General features: G+C 37.2%; 2 protein-coding genes across 2 annotated transcripts; both read right to left on the minus strand.

Annotated features, from left to right (window-relative positions):
- Positions 1-1,744: 1,744 nt before the first annotated feature.
- LOC311591943 (olfactory receptor 10Q1) lies at positions 1,745-23,765 on the minus strand. Its single transcript, XM_084771786.1, has 3 exons — positions 22,793-23,765; positions 22,402-22,436; positions 1,745-1,843 (listed from the first exon to the last, which is right to left on the minus strand). The coding sequence occupies exons 1-2, from the start codon at positions 23,700-23,702 to the stop codon at positions 22,429-22,431; spliced, it is 918 nt and encodes a 305-aa protein (XP_084627912.1). The 5' UTR covers positions 23,703-23,765; the 3' UTR covers positions 1,745-1,843; positions 22,402-22,428.
- Positions 7,063-7,998, minus strand: LOC311609370 (olfactory receptor 10Q1-like; the record flags this gene model as incomplete). The annotated part of the gene is made up of 1 exon (XM_084802431.1): positions 7,063-7,998. The coding sequence occupies one exon, from the start codon at positions 7,996-7,998 to the stop codon at positions 7,063-7,065; it is 936 nt and encodes a 311-aa protein (XP_084658557.1).
- Positions 23,766-25,507: the final 1,742 nt, after the last annotated feature.

A 25,507-nucleotide genomic window follows, 5' to 3' on the forward strand; every position in this document is an offset into this window, starting at 1 on the left:
AAGTGCTCCCACCCATGGTTGCTCCTTTCTCTGCAAGGCCTCTATCTTCCTGGCCCCTCTCACCATATATCGGTTCCACACTCATTTCCCTCAGTGATTCCTCTCCTCTCCTATTCCCTTTCTTCAATCACTTCCACTGATCACTCTATTTCCCCTCTGAGTGAGATTTGAAAATCCATCCTTGTGTCTTTCTGTACCTTAGTTTCTCTGGGTCTGTGAATTATAGTATGGTTATCCCTTTCTTATGTGGCTAATATATTCTTATAAGTGAGTGTATACCATATGTGTTTTTCTGGATTTGGGTTACCTCAGTTAGAATGTTCCTTTCTAGTTCCATCAATTTGCCTGCAAATTTCATGATTTCTTTGTTTTAATAGCTGAGTAGTTTTCCATAGGTTAAATGTATCATAGGTTTTGTTGTTGTTGAGTTTTTTTTCCATTCTTTTGTTGAGGGACATCTGGGTTGTTTCCAGTTTCTGGCTATTATGAATAGAGCTACTATGAACATAGTTGAGCAAATATTTTTTGTTGTGTGGTGTGGCATCTCTTGGGTATATGCCCAGGAGGTGTAAAGCTGGGTCTAGAGATAGAGCTAGACACAATTTTCTGAGAAACTGCAATATTGATTTCCAAAGTGATTGAGCAAGTTTGTACTTGGTCTCTTAGGAAATAGACTTTATCATAAGTTAATTCTTGATATTTCATATGGAAGGAAAAACTTCACAGAAGTAAGGAGAAGTCAGTTACTTATATAGGCACATAACACAGATAGCAACAAAAACAAGAAGAAGAACAGTATAATATCAGGCAGTACCTCATTATTGTTTGTTCCAGAGGTGACGCATGGATCTATTCACCTTGCCTGCAGTTATCGTGGAAAGAGAGATTGTGCCTGTAGTCAAATATGTTACATAAAGTCTTCACTGTGGCAGCAGTATCTGAGCTCTGATTTTCCTAATTTACTCTAACAACACACTATTCACCCCCCCCCCAACCACATCTTCACAGGTTCTCTGAGCTACCCTACATTGAATCTAGGTTCCCAAACTAAGGCTTTCTACACGTCTACATTCACAGTAACAGCCATAATTGGGAAGCCAATGATGCAACCTGGAAATTCAAAGACAGCCCCATGGAATGGGCTTGGATTAATTACCCAGAGGAAAACACTCTTAACTTCAAGGTGTTTTGTTGTTGTTGTTGTTGTTGTTGTTTACCACATTATGCTTTATTAAGGCATTTCATCAACTGATCATTTACAATATGTTGTAAAAGGATGAATTCAATTTTAATTGGTACAGTGTTTTATCTTGTTTATCTTAAAATGGGCCCTTTGCTTCATGCAATTTTTCCAGCATGCTCTGAACATGAGAGCTTTCTGATTCAGTGACTGAGGCTTCTAAAATCCTGCAGACAGTGATGAACTGTCAGTATCTAGCCCTGCTAAGTATACATATGAACTTGTGTAAAGTTTAGAACTATTTTCTCAATAATTCTTTTACTCATATAGTTGTAGAACTAGAATTAGCAAAAATGATAACCTGTAAAACTCAAGACAGAAATTGGGAAGGAGGCACTTTTCGTAGGATGCCATGCTTTGTGTCATGGGTGATGGAGAGAATGTAAGTGTCCCAGTGGGTCTACGGTGTCCCTTATCTCCTGTGCTCTGTGTCCTAACATTCTAGGGCTTATTGACTGATAGCACATATCCAGAATGGGCAAATGTAGCAGGGTTAGAAGATCCTAGGTTCAGGTAGAAAGAAGATGCATTAACCATATAACTTACATAAATCCTCTGGTGGGAAGTTGGTGTACTTTACTTGCCCCATTTTCCTGGACAAAACTGAAAGGGGCACATAAAACAGACCCCAGATATATTGCTCTTGAACATATGCTCAAAGGGTGCTCCATCCTACCACAAAGACATTTTCTCAAATATGTTCACAGTGGCTTTATTCATAATAGCCAGACACTGGAAACAGCCTACATGTCTCTCAACATGAATAAAATATATGGTACATTTACAAAATGGAGTATTACTTAGATCTTTAAAAATGATATCATGAAATTTGCAGAGAAATAGACATAACTAAAAAAAAAATCATCCTGAGTGAGGTAGCCCAGACTCAGAAAGACAAACATTGTATGTATTCACTTATAAGCAGATAATAGCTTTTGAGTAAATGGTATTCATGCTATAATCCTCAGACCCAGAAATGTTAAGTAAAGAGAGGAGTCTGAGGGGACCACATGGATCTCCATGGACTTTGTGGGTAGACTGGGGGCAGATGGGAATGGGACCAGGAGAGATCAGGTGGAGGGATACAGAGAGAGAGAAAGAGATAACATGGGGAGAGACAACTGGAATTGTAAGGAATTTTTGGACAACGAGGAAACCTAGTGCAATCGAAACTACCAGGGTTCTATGAGAGTAACATTAGAGGGGATTCCTAATAACGGAGGATATGGAGCTGGTACTGACCATCTTCTGTAACTCGGCAACTTCACCAACCCAGACATAAAACCTTTGACCTACAATCTGTCCTGCCTATAAGTTATGATGGGGCAACGGTGGTGAAGAATTGATGTAAGAGGCAAAAAAAAAAAAAAAAAAAAAAAAGAAAGACTGGTCCAATTTGAGGCCCATGCCATGAAATAGAGCCCATATTTAACACTGCATGGATATCCTGTGACTTAGAATAGAAAATTTCAATAGTATGATTTCTAATGGTATTCCGCTATACTTATAGGTAGGTGCCTAGCCCAATCGACATCAGAGAGGCTTCCTCTGGCAGATAATCAGAGCAGATGCAGAGACCTGCTTCCAAACATTAGGAAGACAGGGCACTGAAATTTGAAATCTCTATTGAGTCCCTGCCCTTGGATCTTGGGGAATCCCATGGGAGAGGAGGAGGAAGAATTATAGGATCCAGAGTAGTGAAGAATACCAGGTGAACACAGCACAAAGAATCAACTAAGGATGGTTTACAGGGGCTCAGAGACTGAAGCAGTAATCACAGAATCTGTGTGTGTTGTCTCTAGGTCATATATATTTATATTTATATTTATATTTATATTTATATTTATATTTATATTTATATATAAATGTGTGGCTTGGTGTTTTGTGGGATTCCTAACAGTGAGATTGGACTGACCAACTCTTGGGACCCTTTCCTTCCCACTGGGTTGCCTCACCCAGCCTTAATATACCTATTCGTATTGTATCTTATTATGCTGTATTTGGTAGATATCTCTGGGAGGCCTATGCTTTTCTGAAGGGAAACAGGATGATCTTGGAGATAGGGGATAGGAGTAAGGTCTGGAAGGAGTGGAGGTGGGCCCTGGGGGTGGAATGTACTATATTAGAGAAAATCAAATTTTAAAATATTACCAATCTCAGTTATTTCCAGGTTCTGGCTATTATGAATAAGGCTGCTATGAACATAGTTGCACAAATATCTTTCTTGCATGGTGGGGCATCTTTCAGGTATATGCTCAGAAGTGGTATAGCTGAGTCTTGGGGTAGAGCTATTCCCAATTTTCTGAGAAAGTGCCAGATTCCTTTCCAGAGTGGTTGAACAAGTTTGCACTTGCACCAGCAGTGGAGAAGTGTTCCCCTTTCTCCACATCCTCACCAGCATGTGTTGTCATTCGAGTTTTTGATCTTCTCTAATCAATAGGTGTAAGATGGAATCTCAAGGTCGTTTTGATTTGCATTTCCCTGATGAGTAGGGATGTTGAGCATTTCTTTAATTGTTTCTCAGCCATTCGATACTCCTATTTTGAGAATTCTCTGTTTAGTTCTGTACCCCATTTTTTATTTTGGTTTTTTGGTTTGGTGGTGTTTAATTTCTTGAGTTCTTTATATATTTTAGATATCAGCCCTTTGTCAGATGTAGGGTTGGTAAAGATTTTTTCCCAATTTGTGGGCTGTCGCTTTGTTCTGCTGACAGTGACTTCTGCCTTGCAGAAGCTTCTTAGCCTCATAAGGTCCCGTTTATTAACTGTTGTTCTTAGAGTCTGAGCTGTTGGTGTTCTGTTCAGGAATTTGTTTCCTGTGCCAATGAGTTCTAGGGTCTTACCCACTTTTTCTTCTAAAAGATTTAGTGTGTCTGGTTTTATGTTGAGGTCTTTAATCCACTTGAACTTTAGCCTCATACAGGGTGATAAATATGGATCTATTTGCATTTTTTTACATGTAGACATCCAGTTAAACCAGCAGTATTTGTTGAAGATGCTTTCTTTTTTCCATTGTATCGTTTTGGCTTCTTCATCAAATATCAAATAGCCATATGTGTGTGGATGTATATCTGGCCCTCAGTTTGATTCCATTGATCAACTGGCCTGTTTATATGCCAATACCATGCTGTTTTTATTATTGTTGCTCTATAGTACAGCTTAGATCAGGGATGGAGATTCCTCAGTAGATCTTTTATTGTATAAGATTGATTTAGCTATCCTTTTTTTTTTTTTCATATGAAGTTGAGGATTGATCTTTCCATTTCTGTAAAATATTGTATTGATATTTTGATAGGGATTGCATTAAATCTGTAGATTGCTTTGGTAGGATGGCCATTTTTACTATGTTGATTCTCCCTATCCATGAGCATAGGAGATCGTTCTATTTTCTGATATTCTCTTCAATTTCTTTCTGTAGGGATGTGAAGATTTTTTCATAAAGGTCTTTCACTTGCTTGGTTAGATTTACACCCAGATATTTTATATTGTTTGAGGCTATTGTGGAGGGAGTAGTTTCCCTTAGACCCAACAAGACAGGAAAGACACTTACTTCTGATGGGTCGAATGCAGATGGCCAATTCCCTATGAATGTAACATGTATAGAATTCATTATTCTCATGATTGTCACATGGTTCTCCCTGCTGTGTGTAGTTTGTTTTATACATGTGTAATAAAATAAAAGTATTTTTAAAACATCAAACATTCAAAAAATTGGAATAATGAAATAAAGAAAAATCAATCTAAACCATAGTCAAGTGGGAAAATACAATAGAATTTTAAGATTAAAAAATGTGGTCTGACTTTCACACAAACTCTGGTGACCCATATTTGACCACCGTCTCCTGGATGGGGAGGCCTGGTGGCACTCAGAGGAAAGATACCAAGAAGAGACTTGATACCCTATGAGCATATACAGGGGGAGGAGGTCCCCCTCAGTCACATTCATAGGGGAGGGAAGTAAGGGGAAAATGGGAGGGAGGGAGGACTGGGAGGATACAAGGGATGGGATCTCAATTGAGATGTAATATGAATAAATTAATAAAATATATTAAAATAAATAAATAAATAAAAAGGATTAAGAGAAAAACAAAACAAAACGTGTTAAGAAAAAAGCCTTGTTTGAGTTGAAAACAGATAATTACTACACAGAAAATTCACCCTGAAGAAAAATGCAAAAATAAAATATCTCAGGCACAATTTATAAACCTAGAAAAATTATTACCAAGAAAATAAATACAATGGAGAGGAAACGAAACAAACCTCAGAAAAATAAAATTGTTCTATATGTTTTAATTCACTTTTTACATACTTATTTAGCATTTACACTTTAAAAATACTATCTTCTAGTTGTTGGAGAGTTGGTTTAGTGGTTAATGCCTTTTTCTGTTCTTGCAGAGAATAGGGATTCAGTTCCCTGCATCCACGTGGCTGCTCACAACCATCGTAACTCCAGTTCATGGGTGGGGTGCCCTATTTGGCTTCTTTTGGCAACAATACACATACATTTATGCAAGCAAAATACTCATACACATATCTTACAAATAAATAAACCATTTTACTCTTTTTAAAGAGAAGAATAAAACTAATATGAAAGCAAAGAGTACAGAAATGTCATCAATAACTAGAGTGGGGTTTTGCTACCCTCCCACAGCTGCAATATAGCAGATGCTAAGACAATGGAAAATCTGGTCCTTGTGCTAGATGATAGAAAGAAAGAAAATGAAATCAATTTACTGAAATGCAAAAATAAAGACAATTGATGAATTATGTAATTTATGCATTTGCATGCCATTATGTCTAAAATGATAGGGCCTATATCTTTGAGAATAACAGACATCTATATAATTTTCCTTAATGAAGACACTTCCACTGTGGAAAGCTTGTACAAAGCCATCAGTCTATCACATGAAGATATTAGTTGTGTCTGATAACTAATTGCAATTGCTAGAGCAATTGCTGTAGGAGGACATGGAAATTTTAAACTTTAATTATATTCATGGCAATTTGGGAATTAGTGTAGATGTAGACAGAGTGCACAAAGAGAGTAAAGAATCAACAGCTAGAGGGCATCTATGTTGTGCTTATATCCACTTTTTAGTGAGGATCTACCACGTGTGTCTTTCTGGGTCTGGGTTACCTCCTTCAAGATGATCTCTAGGAAGTCCTGTACAAACTTTTTCACCAACCCAAGGACAATGCATACAGTAAACCTACACCCTCTGTTCAGATATAGCCAATGGACAGCTCATTCTCCACGATTGTAGAGGGACCTGGGACTGCCTCTGACAGGAACTCTGGTGTCCACCTCCTGGTGGGGAGGCTGCGCAGGCACACAGAGGAAGGGTAAGCAGGCTATCTGGATGACATCTAATAGGCCATGGTCAGATGGTGGGGTAGGAGGTCCCCTTCTGTCAGAGGTCTATGGGAGAGGAATAGGGCAGAAAAAGGAAGGAAGGTGGGAATGGGAACATACAAACTAGGAGGTAACAATCTGGATATACTCTGAATAAAATAAAATAATAAAAAGGAATCAAGAGCCAAATGTAAAAGGAAAATAAATGTTTTTGTTTTGTTTTGTTTTGTTTTTCAAGACAGAGTTTCTCTTAGTCTTTAGCTGTCTTAGATTTAATATTTAAGGCCAGACTGTACTCGAACTCACAGAGATCCACTTGCCTTTGCCTCCCGAGTATGGGGATTATAGGTGTATACCACCATGTCTGGCTAAGTCTTTTGTTTGTCCTGTGGAGTTGATAGGTTTAACTGACAAATACTCTGTTCAGCATTTCCTCACTCAAGCTACCAACTAGTGTCAAAAGCTGCTGCCTAGAAGACACAGTTCCTCAGAGCATCTTTGACATCTTTGTTCCTGAGGGTGTAAATCAGAGGGTTGAGTAACGGGGTACCAAAGGTATAAACCAGGGCAATTTGGCGGTCCTCGTCATCTGAGGTGCTTGAGCGAGGCCTCAAGTACACCAAGCTACAGCAGCCATATTGCAGCAAAACCACAATGAGATGGGAGGAGCAGGTAGAGAAGGCTCTTTGGTGCCCTTCTGCAGAGCGCATGCGCAGAATCGTAGAAGCTATGAACACATAGGAAATAAAGATCAGTAGGAATGGGACTGTCAGCACCAAAATGCTCACTACATAGAGGACTGCCTGGTTTACATAGATATCAGCACAGGCTAGGCGCATGATAGGAGCCACATCGCAGAGGAAGTGGTTGATTTCTAGGCGATGTCTACAGAATGGCAACGTGAAGGTGAAAGTGGCAAGCTGCAAGGAGAGAAGGAGTGCTAGGCTCAAGGAACCCAGCACCATCTGGATACACAGCTTCTGGGTCATGATCTGGGTGTAGTGTAATGGATGGCAGATGGCCACGTATCTGTCATAAGCCATTACTGTCAAGAGAAAACAGTCAGTGCAGCCAAAGACAGAAAAGAAGAACATTTGTGTCCCACAACCAGCCAGTGATATGGGCTTCTGGGCCCCAAAGATGTTGGAAAGCATCAAGGGCACCACATCTGTGATGTAGCAGATTTCTACGAATGACAGACTGCCCAGGAAGAAATACATGGGCGTGCGCAGGGAGCTGTGTGTGCACACCGCCCAGATGATGGCGGTGTTGCCGCAGAGGATCATCAGATAAAGCAGGAGGAAGAGGATGAAGAGGAGAGCCTGGAATTCAAGGACATTGGTGAAGACGCGGAACACGAACTCTGGTGGGCCGGATTTGTTGAATAAAGGTTTTCCAACCACCATGTCTTCTGAAAAACAAAAATGGAAACAAAAATCAAGAAGCAAAAGCCAGAAAACAATGATTGCTGACTTTAGTTAAGGGCAGGGATGCTGAATCAGAGTTTTGATTAGGGGTTATCTATTTAGTATTCTTGTTTTTGTTTTTGTTTTGTTTTGTTTTCACATTTAAAAACTGTATTTTTATTTTATGTGTATAGGTGTTTTGCCGCCATGCCTGTTTGTGTAGCACATACTTGCAGTGCTTATAAAAGTCAGAAGACGATACAATATGCTCTGTAACTGGAGTTACCCAGGACTGTGAGCTATCTTGTGGGAATGGAACTTGGGTCCTCTAAATGAGCGTTTCATACAGTAAACATTTTACTAGTATGTCGAGTGCTGTGTCCAGAAGTTGCATTTTAAAATAGTTTTTTTTTTTTTGTCTTAGACTCACCTACGCCCTCTCCTCCTTCTTCCCATCCCCTTGTCCTTAGAGAAGAGGAGGTCTCCCCTAGGTACCAACCAACTCTGGTACATCAAGTCTCAGCAGGAGAGGCTTCCTCTCCCTCTGAGGGTAGAAATGGAATCCCAGCTAGGGAAAAGGGATCCAAAGGCAGGCAACAGAGTGAGAGACAGCCCTGCTTTAATCGTTAGGGGACCAACATGAAGAACAAGCTCTACACCTGCTCCTTATGTGTAGGGAGCCCAGGTCCAGCCCATGAATGCCCCTTAATTGGTGGTTCCATCTCTGTGAGCACTAATGGTTCCAGGTTAATTTACTCTGTAAGACTTCTTGTGGTGACCTGATCCCTCTCATTTCCTCCAATCCTTCCTGCAAGTCTTCCACAAGACTCCCTGAGTTCCACCTATTGTTTGGCTGTGGGTCTCTTCGTCTGTTTTGATCAGGTGCTGGATGAAACCTCTCAGAAGACAGTTATGTTAAGCTCCTCTCGTGTATGTCTTTCTTGGTCTTGGCTACCTCACATAGGATGATATGTTATATTTCCATCAATTTGCCTGCAAATTTCATGATGTCCTTGTTTTTAACAGTGGAGTAGTATTTTTGGTGTGTGGGTGCAAAATACCACATTTTCCTGATCCATTCTTTAGTTGAGGGACATCTAGGTTGTTTCCAGTTTCTAGGTATTAAAAATAAAGTTGCTACAAACATAGTAGAGCAAGTATATGTAAAGAACTCAGGAAATTAATCACAAACAAACCAAATAACCCATTAAAAATGGGATACATAGCTAAGCAGAACATTCTATACAGGTGAATTTCTAACGGCCAAGAAACGCTGAAAGAAATGTTCAATGTCCTTAGTCATCAGGAAAATGCAAATCGAAATGACTCTCAGATTCCATCTTACACCAATCAGAATGGCTAAGATAAAAAAAAAAAGTCGTGAGGATGTAGAGCAGGGGACTACTCCTGTATTGCTGGTGGGAATGCAAACTTGTACAACCACTGTAGAAATCAGTCTGGAGGTTTCTCAAAATATTGGGACTAGTACTACCTTAAGACCCAGTTATAGTATTCTGTTTTCATAGAAAACAATGGAGATTCACTCATAATATACTTTTTTCAAATGGCTTTCTCTGGACATATCCAGAGTCTATGAATTCTCTTTACAGGCCATACCAATAGGTTCTTCTCTTTATATAGCCTCTTGATGACATTTTAAAGACAACTGTCACGAGCTAATACTTTGCTTGTGTTTTATTGTACTTAATTAAATAAGTATAGTTATGGATATTTTATTTATTTATTTATTTATTTATTTATTTATTGTCATAGATATTTTAAAGTTGGGTAAATGCAAATTTAGGCCATCTTTTTGGCTAAGCATTTTTGTGCAAATAATACATACACAACAGACTTCTGAAAGTCTAAGTAGAGAAGTGAATTTTCAATATTTGATGTAGACAATGAGTATTTCAGTATAAAATGTGCCAACATTAAGAAATTGAACAAGATAGGCTGTTTATCAACTAAGGGAAGGGCACATGAGGGTGAGACTACGAGGAGAGGTGGAAGAAGGCTAGGATCAGGCTATAAAGTGACTAAACAAATAAAAAAAACTGTGTAAAAAGAAACAGAACCATTTCATCAATCAATAACATCATTCATATTTCTCTCCTTCATTCCTCATAAGTAGTAACTGTTCTTGACCTTTACCACTGCAGATTAATTTCACTGTTTCAATTTTTGTATGTGATTATAAGGCATGTAGTTTATTGTTTCTGCTAAATCCAATTGAAACAACTCCCAAACAAAGGTTCTGATTAAGACTAATCAGAATGTGTGAATCACAGTAGAGATGTTGTAAGGTAAAATAATATTTTTGCACCGATCAATAATAAAACATGTTTAATGTTAAATTGTTAACTCAAATCTTAAGTTTAAATTAATTTTGAATACTTTTTGAAAATATAATATTATAAATTATAAAAAGTCAAATAATTATGATATTTTATATTATAATTTATATAACTGGCAAATTTATAAAAAGAGATAAGAGAAAGTATAGCATACTAAGGTCCTATTGAAGAGGACTTAAGACAACACTTTTAATATGTTGTTTTTGTTTTATTTATTTAGTTTTTTTGAGAAAGGATTTTACTACCTAGCCCTGTGAGACATGGAACTCACTATTTAGACCAATCTAGCTTTATGAATACTATGATTATGGCCATGTTCCCCAAACCTGACAAGAGGTACTTTTAGAGCTGTCAGTGAGATACATATTTGTCTAATTAATCTTTCTAGAAAACCATGGATAGTATAAACCAAGCATCTTCATTCCAAATAGGCAAGCAGCGATTTAAAACTATAAACAGTAGAGTAAAAAGGGCTGAAGATGAAGGAAAGAAAATAATAGAGTTTAAAATGAGCTGAGTAAAATGTTTTGTTAGTGAAAATAAGCTTTTACAGGGATTTTTATTTCCCTTAAAGACAAAATATACAAGCACATGAGACAAAGGATCTGAGCAAAGTCAAACATAGTGAGACAAAACTTCACCATCACTTTTGTTTATCTTTGTTCCGTTATTGTCCAATAAAATATACATAGATACCAATGACTTCATTATCCAAATGAAAACACAAGAGAATCAATTGCACATGTAAGGCCCAACAAGAAATCCACAATGGTCGTTACTCCGAAAAGAAATGGAATAGAGACTCTCTTAACTGATGTTCACTTACTGGATGTGTCAGGTCAGCCAGTGTTCCTCATTTTCCCTGCACAAAGTGCCTCTTGCTGCCCTTGACCATGAACACAGAGACCCACAGTTTGCTATCCAGTATAGCAGCATAGCATTTCTATCTTACAAAGTATGTTGCTGTACAACTCACCTGATTTTTCTCTCAAACCACTAAATCACATGGCTTTTCTTAATAAGGTAATTTTTATTAAATGTGAAAAGAGCTAATAAAACATTGTGAATTTGAAAGTGTTTAATGAGAAACATTTCAGTGTTGGAGAAATACATGCTAGTTATACATTGCTAGAAACTGTTGTATAGTAAGGCATGAACCATACCACAATAATATACTAGAAGAACTCTAAAAAATATAATCACATATATTATATATAATCATATATACTACATTATGTATAATATTATATATAATAACTAACCATATATAATCATATTTGAATCTAATTTAACACTTACTGTTAAAAATTAATCTTGCAAATAGTACAAACACACTGATTTTAAATTTATAAATTACAAAATTCTCAGCATTATGTTAAAAGATTGATAAGTATGTGTTCATCTTCAGAATTTACTTTGAGAAAAAAATGTTTAGGGGAAGTATGTCATTGGATTAAAGGATCAGCAGGCTTTCTGTTTTTCTTTCTTTGCTTGTTTCTTTATTTCCTACATTAATTATACCAATTAACAAACATCCTTCTCTCCAAAACAACAACAATGAACAAACAAATGAATAAAGAATAATAAACAGCATGATGGTGGGAAACAACAAAAATAATTATGAATTTATAAACTATTACATTGAATATCATAACCAAATATAATTATTACATGTCCATAAAAATTATAACTGAAAAACGGAATAGATATATTTGATGAAAGGTACTAAGCTTTTTACATATGAGTGTAGATGGAAGAACTCAGTATCTTATTGTGAGATGACTGCCATGACATTCCCTATCAAAGTTCCCATTCAGGTTCTTAGAGAAAAGGGAAGTAATAAGTAAGTAGTAAGTAAGTAAGTAAGCAAGCAAATAAGTGAGTAAGTAAGTAAGTAAATAAAATTCTCAGTCATGAAAAATAAAGTACTGAAGGAAATTAGGCTGGATAATTATAAAATCAAAGCAAGCCTAAACTACACCTTCAAAAAGAAAGTCCAGGTACCATGGCAGATTAGAAGTCTCCTGAGTCAAATCTGATAAAAGTAAACAGACAATACACCACAGTCTCTATTTCTTTAAGAGATAATATTAAAAAAAGACAAGTTTACATCTCCTTCATTAAAGTCAGTCAAGAGTGATCCTGGCCAGTGCTGTCCTACACCACATAGCCCACAGATTTGCCAGAACTACAATGGAGGTGCTTTACACTCTTACATGGATAATGGAGGAACAGTAACAGTGAGTGCGCTGCAGAGAGATGCATCAAGCTACAGAGATGTGACCAGGAGCTGGATACTATGCTGTGGTTGGAGAGATTGAGGATAAACACAAGCTGCTGAGCTGGATCCTAAAGAAGCTTTGGCTCATTATGTACACCTGGAAGATGAGACTCCAAGCCTACACTATCTCAAGTCAGCTTGGGTGAGTGACTGTGCCAGAGCTGAGAACTACATAGCTGAACTCAATGTAATTATGACAAAACCTGACGAATCTGAAACTATGTGGAGATAATGGAGACAGATGCTAACAGGGAAAACTAGAAACCTGGTAAATTGGACACCTGCAACAGGAAAGGTAGACACAACTGGCCTTCAAAACCAAAGAAAGGGAGATGTGGCCACAAGCTGAAAACCAGCTGTTGGAAGTTTTCCCCAAAGCGGCATTCTTTATGGAGGATTCGAGAACATTTTTGAAGAAAGGGCTGACATCTACCAGGACTTGAACAAAAATTCAACACGAAGTCAATTTGAACCCCACTGGAATAGTGCAAATGCACATGGCTTATATTTCAGGTTTGACATGGGGCTACAAACTGCACCTCTCCCATCAGTGAAGTTTTCTACTTGAAATATTATATCAACTGGAAAAATTCAAAACCTATCCTATCAACAACAACAGCAATAAAAATGCTGACTGATAGGAAAGACCTTTAAATCTATTTTACTTTTATTTCTCTTTGTCTTATTTCAAACTTACACTTGCATAAATATCTCTTAATAGTTTTGATTGTGTTTGTTTGAGTGTGTGGGTTTGTGCTATTGTGCTTGTATATATGTGCAGAACTTGATATGAGAACTTATTGCTTGCTTTATAGGACATTGATAAGTCACACTGAGAACTTCATTCCTACTAGCTATATGTTAGAGTGCTATAAGGTGCTATGTGGGTTATTGGGGGGGAAGTAATCAAGTTCCAAAATGTGAACACTTGAGCCATAGTACCCAGTCACCTAGCATGATATGTTTGCTAGTACTGTAGTGACACTCATGTTATAGGAATAACCAACCATATTTACTTGTGGCTTTTCTTTCCTCAATGACTGTCTACTCTTGTTTGTTATATGCAACATGCAGCACTAGAGAGTTTTGTTGAGATGGATTTGGCTGCTAAATAGATAGTGGAAAGCAAAAAAAGCTATTGATGTCCTTGTTGAACAGGCCTGATGAGTTAATGATGAGAAATGCATTTGTTTTATAGTTACCTCTTTGTTGGTGATTGATAATGCCAATCTACAAACACTGTATATATAAAACGAAAATAGCAGAGAATCATCAGACCACAGTTATAGGTTATATATATGCTCACTAACAAATTACACATAAAATAGAATGTCTAGAGAATGTAAGACATGTAATCCTACTTTTTATAGCCGGTCTACCACAGCTGAAGTCTCAGGAGATTAAGTCCACTGCAAATGTATATGATGGTTATTAGAATTTCTGATGCCAGATGGAGCTGAGCCTGCGTATGTACCTCAAGACTATTTATATACTCATTTACACTGGTGAATTTTAAACATTGTTAAGAGAGTATAGACATCAATTAAAGAAAACATCAGTGTTATTCTGATAATGCAGCAAAAACAAACACTAAAGCTGAAGACACAATTGATAGGACATTAATCAACAAACAGGTGGCTGAGGTAGAAGAAAATGTTACAGAAAGAATGATGTGCTTGCTGTCATATGCAATAAGAAAGTTTTCATAGAAAAAGGAGAAACATTATTATCAGGGAATGAAACAATTGCATAGAGTCCAAAAGGGGGACTCTTAACGACTCAAAATCACCACATGAGAAAATTTGCCTGCTGTATATAAGGAATCAAATGATACCTTCTGGCAAGGTAACTAAATTGTTTGGGTTTTCTTCTACATTTTCCCATCTTTGTATCTCTTTGAGAAGCTTGGCTTAGAAATTTGAGAGGGAAGTATATGTTGAAATGTGACTTCATGACAAAACTACCATAGATAAAAGTCAGCAAGGATCTACACCTAAGGCATAAGGCAACTTCAAACGGCCACTTGATAATTACATTCTAGGTTGCTTTAGGATTGGCCACAATGGATACTATTTTCTTTCTTCTTTTTAATATTTTGGGTTTTTTTGTATACAGAGGGCAGTTTCTCCTCCCTTCTCTCCTCCCACTCTCTCCCTTCCACCTTCCCTCTACTTTCCCCATCCAATCCTTCAGAGAAGGGCAGACCTCTTATGGATATCAACCAAGCATGGCATATCAAGTTACAGTAATACTAGAAAGCTCCACAACCAGTATATCCCTCAATCCAAAGAATAGACAAATAAACGGTGGTACATTTATACAAAGGAGTATTACTCAGATGTTTACAAAACATGAAATTTCCAGACTTGCATATTTTCATTTGATGATATCAAATCTAGTTTTCCTACTCAACTCTGCTAATCTATCAGAAGTCTTGTGCAAATTGTTTTGTATCTTTAAGGTGACTCTCTAGGTGCTTAAAATCAAGGGTCAAATTCCAGCAGCCACACATCTGACTGATGACGGGATCATAGAGGTTAATGGGATCTAGACCATAAAGCTTTTTGCACTTACCAGAGCAGAGGTAGAAATGAAAGCACCTCTACTGGGCTTCTCAAAACTAGATTCTTTATCTGAGTCTCAGAGTTAATGTAATCATGGACTCACAGTGGCTCACATGGGATATTTGACTTCTCCCAGCTCCTTAGGGACAACATCCATGCAGTGCTTTTCTCAAGAGAAACAATTATTTTTACATTGTTGTCTGGAAGAGGCAATTGGGAACAGCCAAGTAACTTGTTTTTTCTCTGCTTTTTCTCCAGTGCTGTTGCTACACTGTGATTTTTTTTCCTTATGACTTAGTTAGATATTGCTATTTAGAGAAGGTGGACTGAGCCGGGTGTGGTGGTGCGCGCCTTTAATCCCAGCACTCGGGAGGCAGAGGCAGGCGGATCGCTGTGAGTTCGAGGCCAGCCTGGTCTACAAAGTGAGTCCAGGACAGCCAAGGCTACACAGAGAAACCCTGTCTCAAAAAAAAACCAAACAAACAAAAAAAGAAAAAGAAAGAAAGAGAAGGTGGACTGTTGGGCTGTGTATATTTTATATTCCTAGTGAAGTGGAGGAATGTTGAGAGTTGCTTTTGTACTTTCTTCTTATGCTGACTATGGGGGTATATGTAAGAAATGCCTGGAATATTGAGATGGTCTGCTCTGCCACTAAATGAAAGAAACCCCTTCTCTATCAGAGTAACAGGTAGTTTGTAAAAAACCAATGATTTAACACCCAGAGCTTTAAATGTAAAACAAAAATATATTGGCACTTAAAATACTGAGAAATAATCTCTAAATATTAATGAATTGTTTCCTTGATCACTACTAAATATGGAATAACAGATGCTGAAATGAACCAAAATAAGGGAAGCCCTATAGACATACATTAATATGCCCTTTATCCTAATATCCCTCATAAAAATTTGAAGTTACTTCCTACCTAAGTCAAGAATAATCATTCCATTTTTTCAATAAGTATATCAATCCTATGGTTTAACAAAAAAGATGATGGATTTTCAATCACATGTGCTCATGGTTAATGTTGAAAACAATTATATGCAGGCAAAGAACAATGGTACTCTATTATCTATCATCTACCTCCATATCTATCAACTAATATCTATTACCTATCAATCATCTATTTTTTCTGTATTAGCTATCACTTACTATCTATTTGTTTCTCTATTTTTATCTGTTATCTATTATCTATCAATCATCTATATGCCCTGGATAATCTGTCTTCTCTCTCTCTCTCTCTCTCTCTCTCTCTCTCTCTCTCTCTCTCTCTCTCTCTCTCTCTGTGTGTGTGTGTGTGTGTGTGTGTGTGTGTGTGTGTGTGTGTTTATTTATACTTCTATCCCTATCCCTTTATTTGTTTCTCTATCTAGTATGAGCTAGGAAAGAAATGTGATAGAGATAGAACCCTTGATTTCCTGGTTTTTCCATAGAAGATAATTCTGAATTGTTATTTTGGTCATAGTTTTAGGATTAACCTTCCACGAAACACACTGGAAGGTGAAAAATTAAGTGTTTTATTTAGAACTAATGTCAGGGATGTTTGGAGGATGAATATAGCAAAGGAAGACCTAGAAAAATATTTTTAAAATTTAATAGAATGCATCGCCTTTTAGTGTATGGCTACTATGAAAAGAGAAAACATAGCTGGTAGTTGTTCAGTCAGGAGAGAAAGAAAAGCTTCTTTGCCTCCAGGTCTTTTTATATACCTATCATGTGTTCTATTCTTTCTTTCTTTCTTTCTTTCTTTCTTTCTTTCTTTCTTTCTTTTTTTTTACTTTTTGAAAAAAAACCATTTTATATCCTAGTCATAGCCCCATACTTCCTCTCATCTCAGCCCCACTCTCCCTTTCTCTACACCTTGCCTTACTAGAGGATCCTAATGAAGCCTGAGCTGAACACTGGCTACATCTATGTAGGCGGCCCAGGTCCAGTTGTCCCTGGTTGGTGCTTCAGTCTCTAAAAGCCCCTCTGCACCCTTGTTACTTGGTTCTGTTGGTCTCCTTTTGGCACTCCTGTCAACTCCAGGTCATTTTGTCCTTTCCCCACTTTTCTACAGGGCTCCCTATGCATCACCCAGTGTTTGTCTGTGAGTCTTAGTATCAGTTTTGAACAACTGTTGGGTGGGGCCTCTCAGAAGACAACTCTGCTAGGCTGCTTTCTGCAAGCATAGTATAGTGTCATTGATAGTGTCAGGGGTTGGCTCTCCCTCTCTCATGGATTGGGTCTTGGCTTGGGCCAGTCATTGGTTGGACATTCCCTCAATCTCTGCTCTATTTGCTCTATATTTTCCCTGCACACCCTGGAGGCAGGGTAAATTGTGGGTGGGTGGGTATTCCACTCCCTATACCAGTTAGAGGATTTCCTCTTCAATCACTTTCTACTCTTTCTATTTCTTTTTCTATTTGCCATGGATATAATTCACTGGGAGCTTTTATAATTTCTATGTTCTGGTGCATTGGAAATCAGGAACCACTTTCTACCACTATTTCTCTGAGGCTCTTTGTGGGTACATGTTTTCGTGTAAGTTAGAACACGGTCTCAATGGCAGCTACTCATGATTATTCAACACTCTCTTAAGTGCAACACTAATCATTGGACTTTTCTATTGTCTATTCCACAGAATCAAGCACTTACCAACATTTTTGCCAACTTTAATTAATCTTGGAAATCAGCACAATAATCTAAGTTTTAGGATTTCATCACATAATAATGTATATTTTGCCATTAAGGGGGTGATGTTATCATTGTGGTTTGGATAAAATCATTGATGCAACAAGTACTAAATAAACCTGGGGAGTTCAGTCAGACTTAAAGATAAATGGCTGGTTGTCCTAGTCACAGAAGAAGCCCATACTTTTTGTAGTCTTTTAATCCAATGCAGAGTTTTGAAGTGGCTGTGACTTCTGTAGCCTCAGCATGAAACATACTTTATTACTTTTTACATCTTGAAGCATGATAACCAGAAGATATTTGTAGATGAAATATATTGTTTTAGACTTAACTACCTTTGGAACCGGAAAACACAGGTGTATCCCAACTTGGTCTCTGGGAATACTATAGCAAGGTAATCTGGTAGAAAATGGCCATGAAATTTAGAGACACAGATAAAATACAGAAAGAGGAAGGTTTTGTATAGACTTACAAAAGATAACTATTAGATATTAGTTACTTGTCTTGTTGCTGGGACAAAATATCTGACTAAAGAACTAAGCATGTTAATATATTATATAATATATGTATTATGAGTGTATACATACATATAAATATATACTAAAATTATTGAAAAAAGAGGCCATAAATTTCATTAAATAGGAGTATATTGGACAGTTTAGAAACAGGAAAGTGAAGGGAAAGTTATATAATTAATTTATGTTATGTTATGTTTTAAGGACAGCTTAAGAAAGGCTATATTTCAGATCATAGTTCAAGGACAGATACACCATCTTGGTGGTAGGAAATTCAGGAAGCTAGTGGTCACTCTCCAGTCAGAGTTCAAAAGGAAGTAGAGATGAATATTTGTGTTCTGTTTTCTTTCTCCTTCATATTTATCTCAGTACAAGAAACCCATAGTGTAGTGTTGCCCAAATATAAAGCCCCCTTTCTAGCTCAATTTACCTAATCTAAACTCTCTAACAGGCATGTCTTGAAGCAAATGTAAGGGTAGATTGAGGCTAGGGTCTCTCTGTTCTCCTTTTCAATGAAAAGCAAATTCAAAATGAAATCTAGAAAACAGAGAGTAGGAATACAGAAGGCTAAAGGCATAGGGCTATTTACATAAAAACAACATTATACAGGCTGAGAACGTCATAATTAGGAATAGCAATTAATTTTAAAAAGAGGCCATGAAGTTGAAATCCAGCAAGGAAAAATATATAAAGTTTGTAAAAAAAAAAAAATGAAGAGATCAATGTGGTAATTCTAATCTCAAAAACAAAAGTGTGTAAAAACTAATTAGTGAAATTAAAAAATTGACCAGATTATAGGGAAAAATGTATGTACATGAGGCATTTAGAATCTCAAAAGAACAAGGATAAAGTAATATGATAATATCTTCAATTCTAAGAGTACAGACAAAAGATGTAATATTTAAAGCTGCAGCAGTGAACTACTAAGGTTTACTAGGACAAATTACATTAAGATTATTTTAAGGTGATTTAAGTATTTTCTGCAGTGATGACTCAGTGGTTATTAATTCCTTTGTCTTTCATGTTTTGAGAGGCCTTTGTTTCTCCATTACTTTGAAAATTTCTGGTTCTGGTTATTATTATTATTATTATTATTATTATTATTATTATTATTATTATTAATTATTGAGACCATAAGATCAGAGGTAAAACCATCAGAATAACAGTAGCTCTTTAGCAGAAATTTTAAGTGCATGTAGGTATGAAATTATGTATTTCAAGTTCATGAAGAAAATAGCTCTCGGCTAAACAAGAGAGAATGTTACTGGCACAAAAAACAAACCTGTTGATCAATGGAACAAACTTGAACAAACACACATAAATCCACACACTTATGGACACCTGATTTGTGATAGAGAAACCAAAATTCACATTGGAAAATAGACAACATCTTTAACAAATGGTGTTGGTCAAACAGAATGACTGTGTAAAGAAGTGTTCAAATAGGTCCATACCTACCACCCTTCAAAAAAATCAACTCCAAGTGGGTCAGACTTCAACATGAGACCAAATATACTGAATCGGGTAGATGAAAAAGTGAGAATGTTCTCACTTTCCTTGCGAGAATTCCTATAGCCTTGAACTCATTGGCACAGAAAAAGACTTTCTGAACAGAACATCATTAATATAGGTAATAAAATGACCCCTAACGGCATTGTACTATACTCATAGATTGTATTTTCTTTAGATGGATAAGGGTTAGAAAAGATAGGATGAAGAATATAGGAAGCTTAGCCTGAGGTAAATACATATCAGTGTAATGCAGTGTGCTCCTGAAAAAGTCGTTTTTCACAAAAAAACACTTAAATATTCAGAACAAGTTATTCCTCAGATCTAGTCATGTAACATGCCATCACGATAAGAAGGGGAATTTACACTTGAAGTCCATGGATCAGAGAAAGGAATGTATGTTTATTTTTATGTCCCTTCTTAGTTTATGTTTTCCATTAGACCTGTTTCAACACAGAAACCATTAATGAATTTTCAGGTTGTGTCTGCATCTGGTCCCTTGGCGGGAACATAGGAAGGTTAAAAACTTTATATTTTGCAAAGGCTTTTCTTCGGAATTTGGAAGACAAACAATATTTTTTCCAAGTTGTATATTATTTTATTAATTTGTTCTTGTTACATCTCAATGGTTATCCCATCCCTTGTATCCTCCCATTCTTCCCTCCCTCCCATTTTCCCCTTATTCCCCTCCCTTATGACAATTCCTGAGGGGGATTTCCTCCCCCTGTATATGTTCATAGGGTATCAAGTCTCTTCTTGGTAACCTGCTGTCCTTCCTCTGAGGGCCACCAGGTCTCCTCCTCCAGGGAAAATGGTCAAATATGAGGAACCAGAGTACATGAGAAAGTCATATCCAACTCTCCACTCTACTGTGGAGAATGTTCTGACCATTGGCTAGATCTGGGTAGAGGTTTAAAGTTTACAGCCTGTATTGTCCTTGGCTGGTGCCTTAGTTTGAGCAGGACCCCTGGGCCCAAATCTGCCTACCATAATGTTCTACTTATAGGTTTCTAGGACCCTCTGGATCCTTCTACTTTGCCATTTTCCCATGCTTCTCTCATATACACTATGGAATACTACTCAGCTATTAAAAACAAGGAATTCCTGAAATTTGTGGATAAATGGATTGAGCTAGAAATGATAATAATGAGTGAGTTAACCCAGAAGCAGAAAGACTCAAATGGTATATACTCAATTATATCTGCATATTAGTCCAAGGGGCATGTCACATGAAAGCCTTCAATTACCAGGAAACTGAGATAGAGGGGAGGACATCCTATTGGGACTCTAGATGAGACAAACAATATTTTGTGTGGGAAGTTTTGGCACAATAGTTCATTATCAGCTCAGGCAACTTGGAATGTAGCAGCAGAGACTGTGAATTAGGTGGCAATTAGCTAGTCAGCTAGTGAGATGAATCAATTGGTTATGGTATCTGTTGTTAGACTGACAATCTGAATTCAATTCCTGGTCCAAGTAGGGAATCGATCCCTCCAAGTTGTCCTTTTCACCAGGGCATATAGTTTTTATTATGTCATTCCATCAAACCAACAATCACATGAACTATATGGTTAAAAATAATTTAAATGGTCATTAGTGCACTACTGTACCATGACGGATTAAATTAGTTTCTTGGTTTCTTGGTCTCAAGATATTTCATTGAGACATTGTTTTAACACACCAGTAAATTATAGACTCAAAGACCAGACACATTTCAGGACATGGTATAGGCAGATTCATATGATATTCAGGAAATATATGATAATTTCTCAGACCAATTCAAAAGCTCATGGGTTTTAGAGCTATTGAGTCTCAATCTCTTCATCTTATCGCCTGGATTTCACACACACACACACACACACACACACATACACACATAAACACACATATATACACACAAAAACACATATATACACACAAAAACACACATACACACACACACACACACACACACACACACACACACGCCTGCTCTAAAAGAGGTTAACACTGTTCTTGGCAATACAGCAAGAGATTGAGCAGAAAGAATCCACTATGAACTACAGAGTTTAGTGATTTCTACTTAAATGTATATTTACTTGAATGTTATGTGACTTAGTCTATACACTGAAAAGCAGACTTCAGCCTTGGACAGAAGTGGGAGGAAGAGTAGCTGAGTGCATCCAGGACCAGAAGTCATCAAGAAAGGAAGTAAGTGGAAAGGAGGGTGAAAGAGCCAACTTCAAAGACAGAATTTCCACCAGGAAGTCTTTAAGCTAAGCAACAAGTGTTAGGTCTTGATGCACTAGACTAGGCATCTATAAGTGCTTGGCCAGTGGAAGCTAATTCCTGTTTCCTTCCTGTTTCCTTACCTGAAGTAGAAGATGAAGTCAGCAGTGGAAACATCTGACACAAAGGAAGCCCATTCATTAAATAGGCAATTGCTGACTATATTGTCACACCAAACACAGAAAAGGAGATTATTTTGGAAAATATTCACCCATTTAAGAATGTAAGTCACCTACTTTTATAGAATGAGCTCTTCTGCCTCCTCAGGAGCCTGCATAGAAACAGACAGCAGCCTTTATTTAAATGCAGCATGTATGTGAGATTTCCCAACAAAGCAACTCTCTTGAATGAACTAAGAATCTTTAAAACAGTGAAGTATAACAGGGCTCTCATATTGGAAGCTGTCTTCAAATTTTAAAATTATCCCCTGAGTTCAAAAGAGTGAGTATGGCTACCATGGACAACACATGAGTTTAAAAAATTGCAAAGTGATGCTGAAAACAGTAAATCCCTATTTTCCATTTCTGTTGAATCATATAACTGACAGTGATCCAAGTCCCTTATTACCACCTGACGTCTTTAACCAGCCTCAGACCGCTTTATGGAATATGGAGTTCCTCAGTGCACCTTTCACATCTTTATTCCGAAGGGTGTAAATCAGAGGATTGAGTAATGGGGTGACAAAGGTGTACACCAGGGCAATTTGGCGGTCCTCGTCCTCTGAGGTGCTGGAGCGGGGCCTCAGGTACACCAGGCTACAGCAACCATACTGCAGCAAGACCACAGTGAGGTGGGAAGAACAGGTGGAAAATGCCCTTTGTCGGCCCTCTGCAGAGCGCATGCGCAGGATAGTTGACGCAATAAACACATAGGAGATGCAAATCAGCAGGAATGGAACTGTCAGCACTAGGATGCCCACTACATACAGGACTGCCTGGTGCATATGGATGTCAGCACAGGCCAGGCGCAGGACTGGGGGAACATCACAGAGGAAATGGTTGATTTCCCGGTGACGTCCACAGAAGGGCAAGGTGAAAATTAAAGCAGTGAGCTGCAGGGAGAGAAAGAGCGCCAAGCTCAAAGAGCCCAGCACCATCTGGACACACAGCTTCTGGGTCATGATGAGGCTGTAGTGTAGAGGGTGGCAGATTGCCACATATCTGTCATAGGCCATGACTGCTAGGAGAAAGCAGTCAGTGCTTCCTAGAGTTACAAAGAAGAACATTTGTGTCCCACAACCAGCCAATGATATGGGCTTCTGGGCCCCGAAGATGTTGGAAAGCATCAAGGGAACCACATCTGTGGTGTAGCAGATTTCCAGAAGAGACAGACTGCCCAGGAAGAAATACATGGGCGTACGCAGGGAGCTGTGTGTGCACACCACCCAGATGATGGCGGTGTTGCCGCAGAGGATCATCAGATAGAGCAGGAGAAAGAGTGTAAAGAGGAGAGCCTGGAATTCAGGGACATTGGTGAAGACGCGGAACACGAACTCAGTGGGCCCAGATTGGTTGAGGACAGATTTCCCAGCCAGCATGTCTTGTGTGGAGGAAAAAATAAAAAGTAAATGGGGTCACTCATTTGTTGAGTTGCTCCAAGCCCCAAGAAAAGCAGGTAGGCTGAATCTTGAGTTTGGCCCTGTGATGTCCTTCTCAAAACTTAGTTTCAATATTGGGAAATTAATTCACAATAAAGGTCTGGCATATTTTTCATTGGAGTCTTCATTAGTAATGAAGATGGTTATCTATGGACAAATTCCCAGGTGGGCTGGTAGATGTTTCTAGTCAAATACCTTTATCCAATTATTTAAGCATTTAAAAAAAAACTGAAATGTGCTATCATATTGTTTGCATGTAAAATGATATGTTTTGCACATATCTTTAGGTAATACAGAAATATATTTTAGGCAAGTTTAAAGTTAGATAAATGCATGCAATATTCACATTTCAGGATACATTCTTTTTTAAGCTGACTATTTTATATCATTAAGCAGATATTAGTATGTAAAGCCCAAGTAAAGATCTTAATTATTTTTGCCATAAAATTAAATTACCATCAAGATGAAGATATATAATATAATATCCCTTTTTTCTTTATGTATCAGAACTGTAACCACTCTTTTGGCCTTTCTTAGGGCCAATTAACTATGTTTTGATTCCTGTATGTAATGATAATGTATGTACTTTATTGTACATGGCTTCTATATCATATATGCAAATGATTCTTAGATTGTTCTTGGGATTCTGAATACTAATAATACTTTGTTATTCTCATAACTTATTATGGCCTACATTGTGACCATACTAAAATTTTCATGATAATTCACTTTACATCCAGTTTGCACTCCATATCATACTAAGCAATCATATTCAATCTGATTTTTCATTAATATATTTTTATATATATTCCTCTTAATTGAATTGATTTCTAAACTTTTTTATTCTGGCCAATTCAGATAAAATTTAAACTATAATGAATTAAATAGAATTGTGTTAAGGTTAGAGTAGTGCTACCTCAGATATGAACTGATGAAAAAGAAACAAAAAATGCAGTAGCAAAATTGAATTATACATTAAAATCAGTGTGTGAATTAAAGAGAGCATAATATTCATTAGGGATTGGATAATAATTATAGGTTAAGCAATTTCAGTTTTGGTTGCAATTGTATTTAAAAATAAGAAAGCAACAGAATATTATATAGTTTAATGTAAAAGTGTAAAAATAATTCTATACCTAGCCATAGTGGATTGTGTTCTAAAGCAATAGAAAAACTGGCTGAGATTTATAAGTACATGGAAATATATCTTGTTAACTGTAATCAAAACAACTTTTCAATCAAGACTCTGAGGTCCTGGGTTATTAATCAGAATATATAACTCCAGACTAGGAAACTATAGTGGAAAGTAATATGTTTTTTATCTTGGTGTAACTCTAAACAAGCAAGTGAAAGATTTATATGAACAGAACTTTAAGTCTCTGAAGAGAGAAATTGGAGAAGATTTCAAAAGAAAGAAAGATCTTCCATGCTCGTGGATCAGAAGAATAAACATGGCCATCTTACCAAAAGCAATCTAGAGATTCAGTGCAATCCCTATCAAAATACCTATATGATTCTTTACAGACCCTGAAGGATCAATTCTCAACTTCATAAGGAAAAAATAAAACATCCAGAATGCCTACAACACTCATGTACAATAAAAGTAACATGTTTTGAATAATCACACATAACATATACATTAAAACTGAATCATTAATGTTAAAATTATGAAAAGGAAAAAAAGACTGTTACCAGGAATAATAAAACATATATAGCATGAACATGTGTACTTAACAAATATACAC

Source organism: Acomys minous (genome assembly GCF_964271855.1).
Source record: "Acomys minous genome assembly, chromosome: 2".
Classification (NCBI taxonomy): domain Eukaryota; kingdom Metazoa; phylum Chordata; class Mammalia; order Rodentia; family Muridae; genus Acomys; species Acomys minous.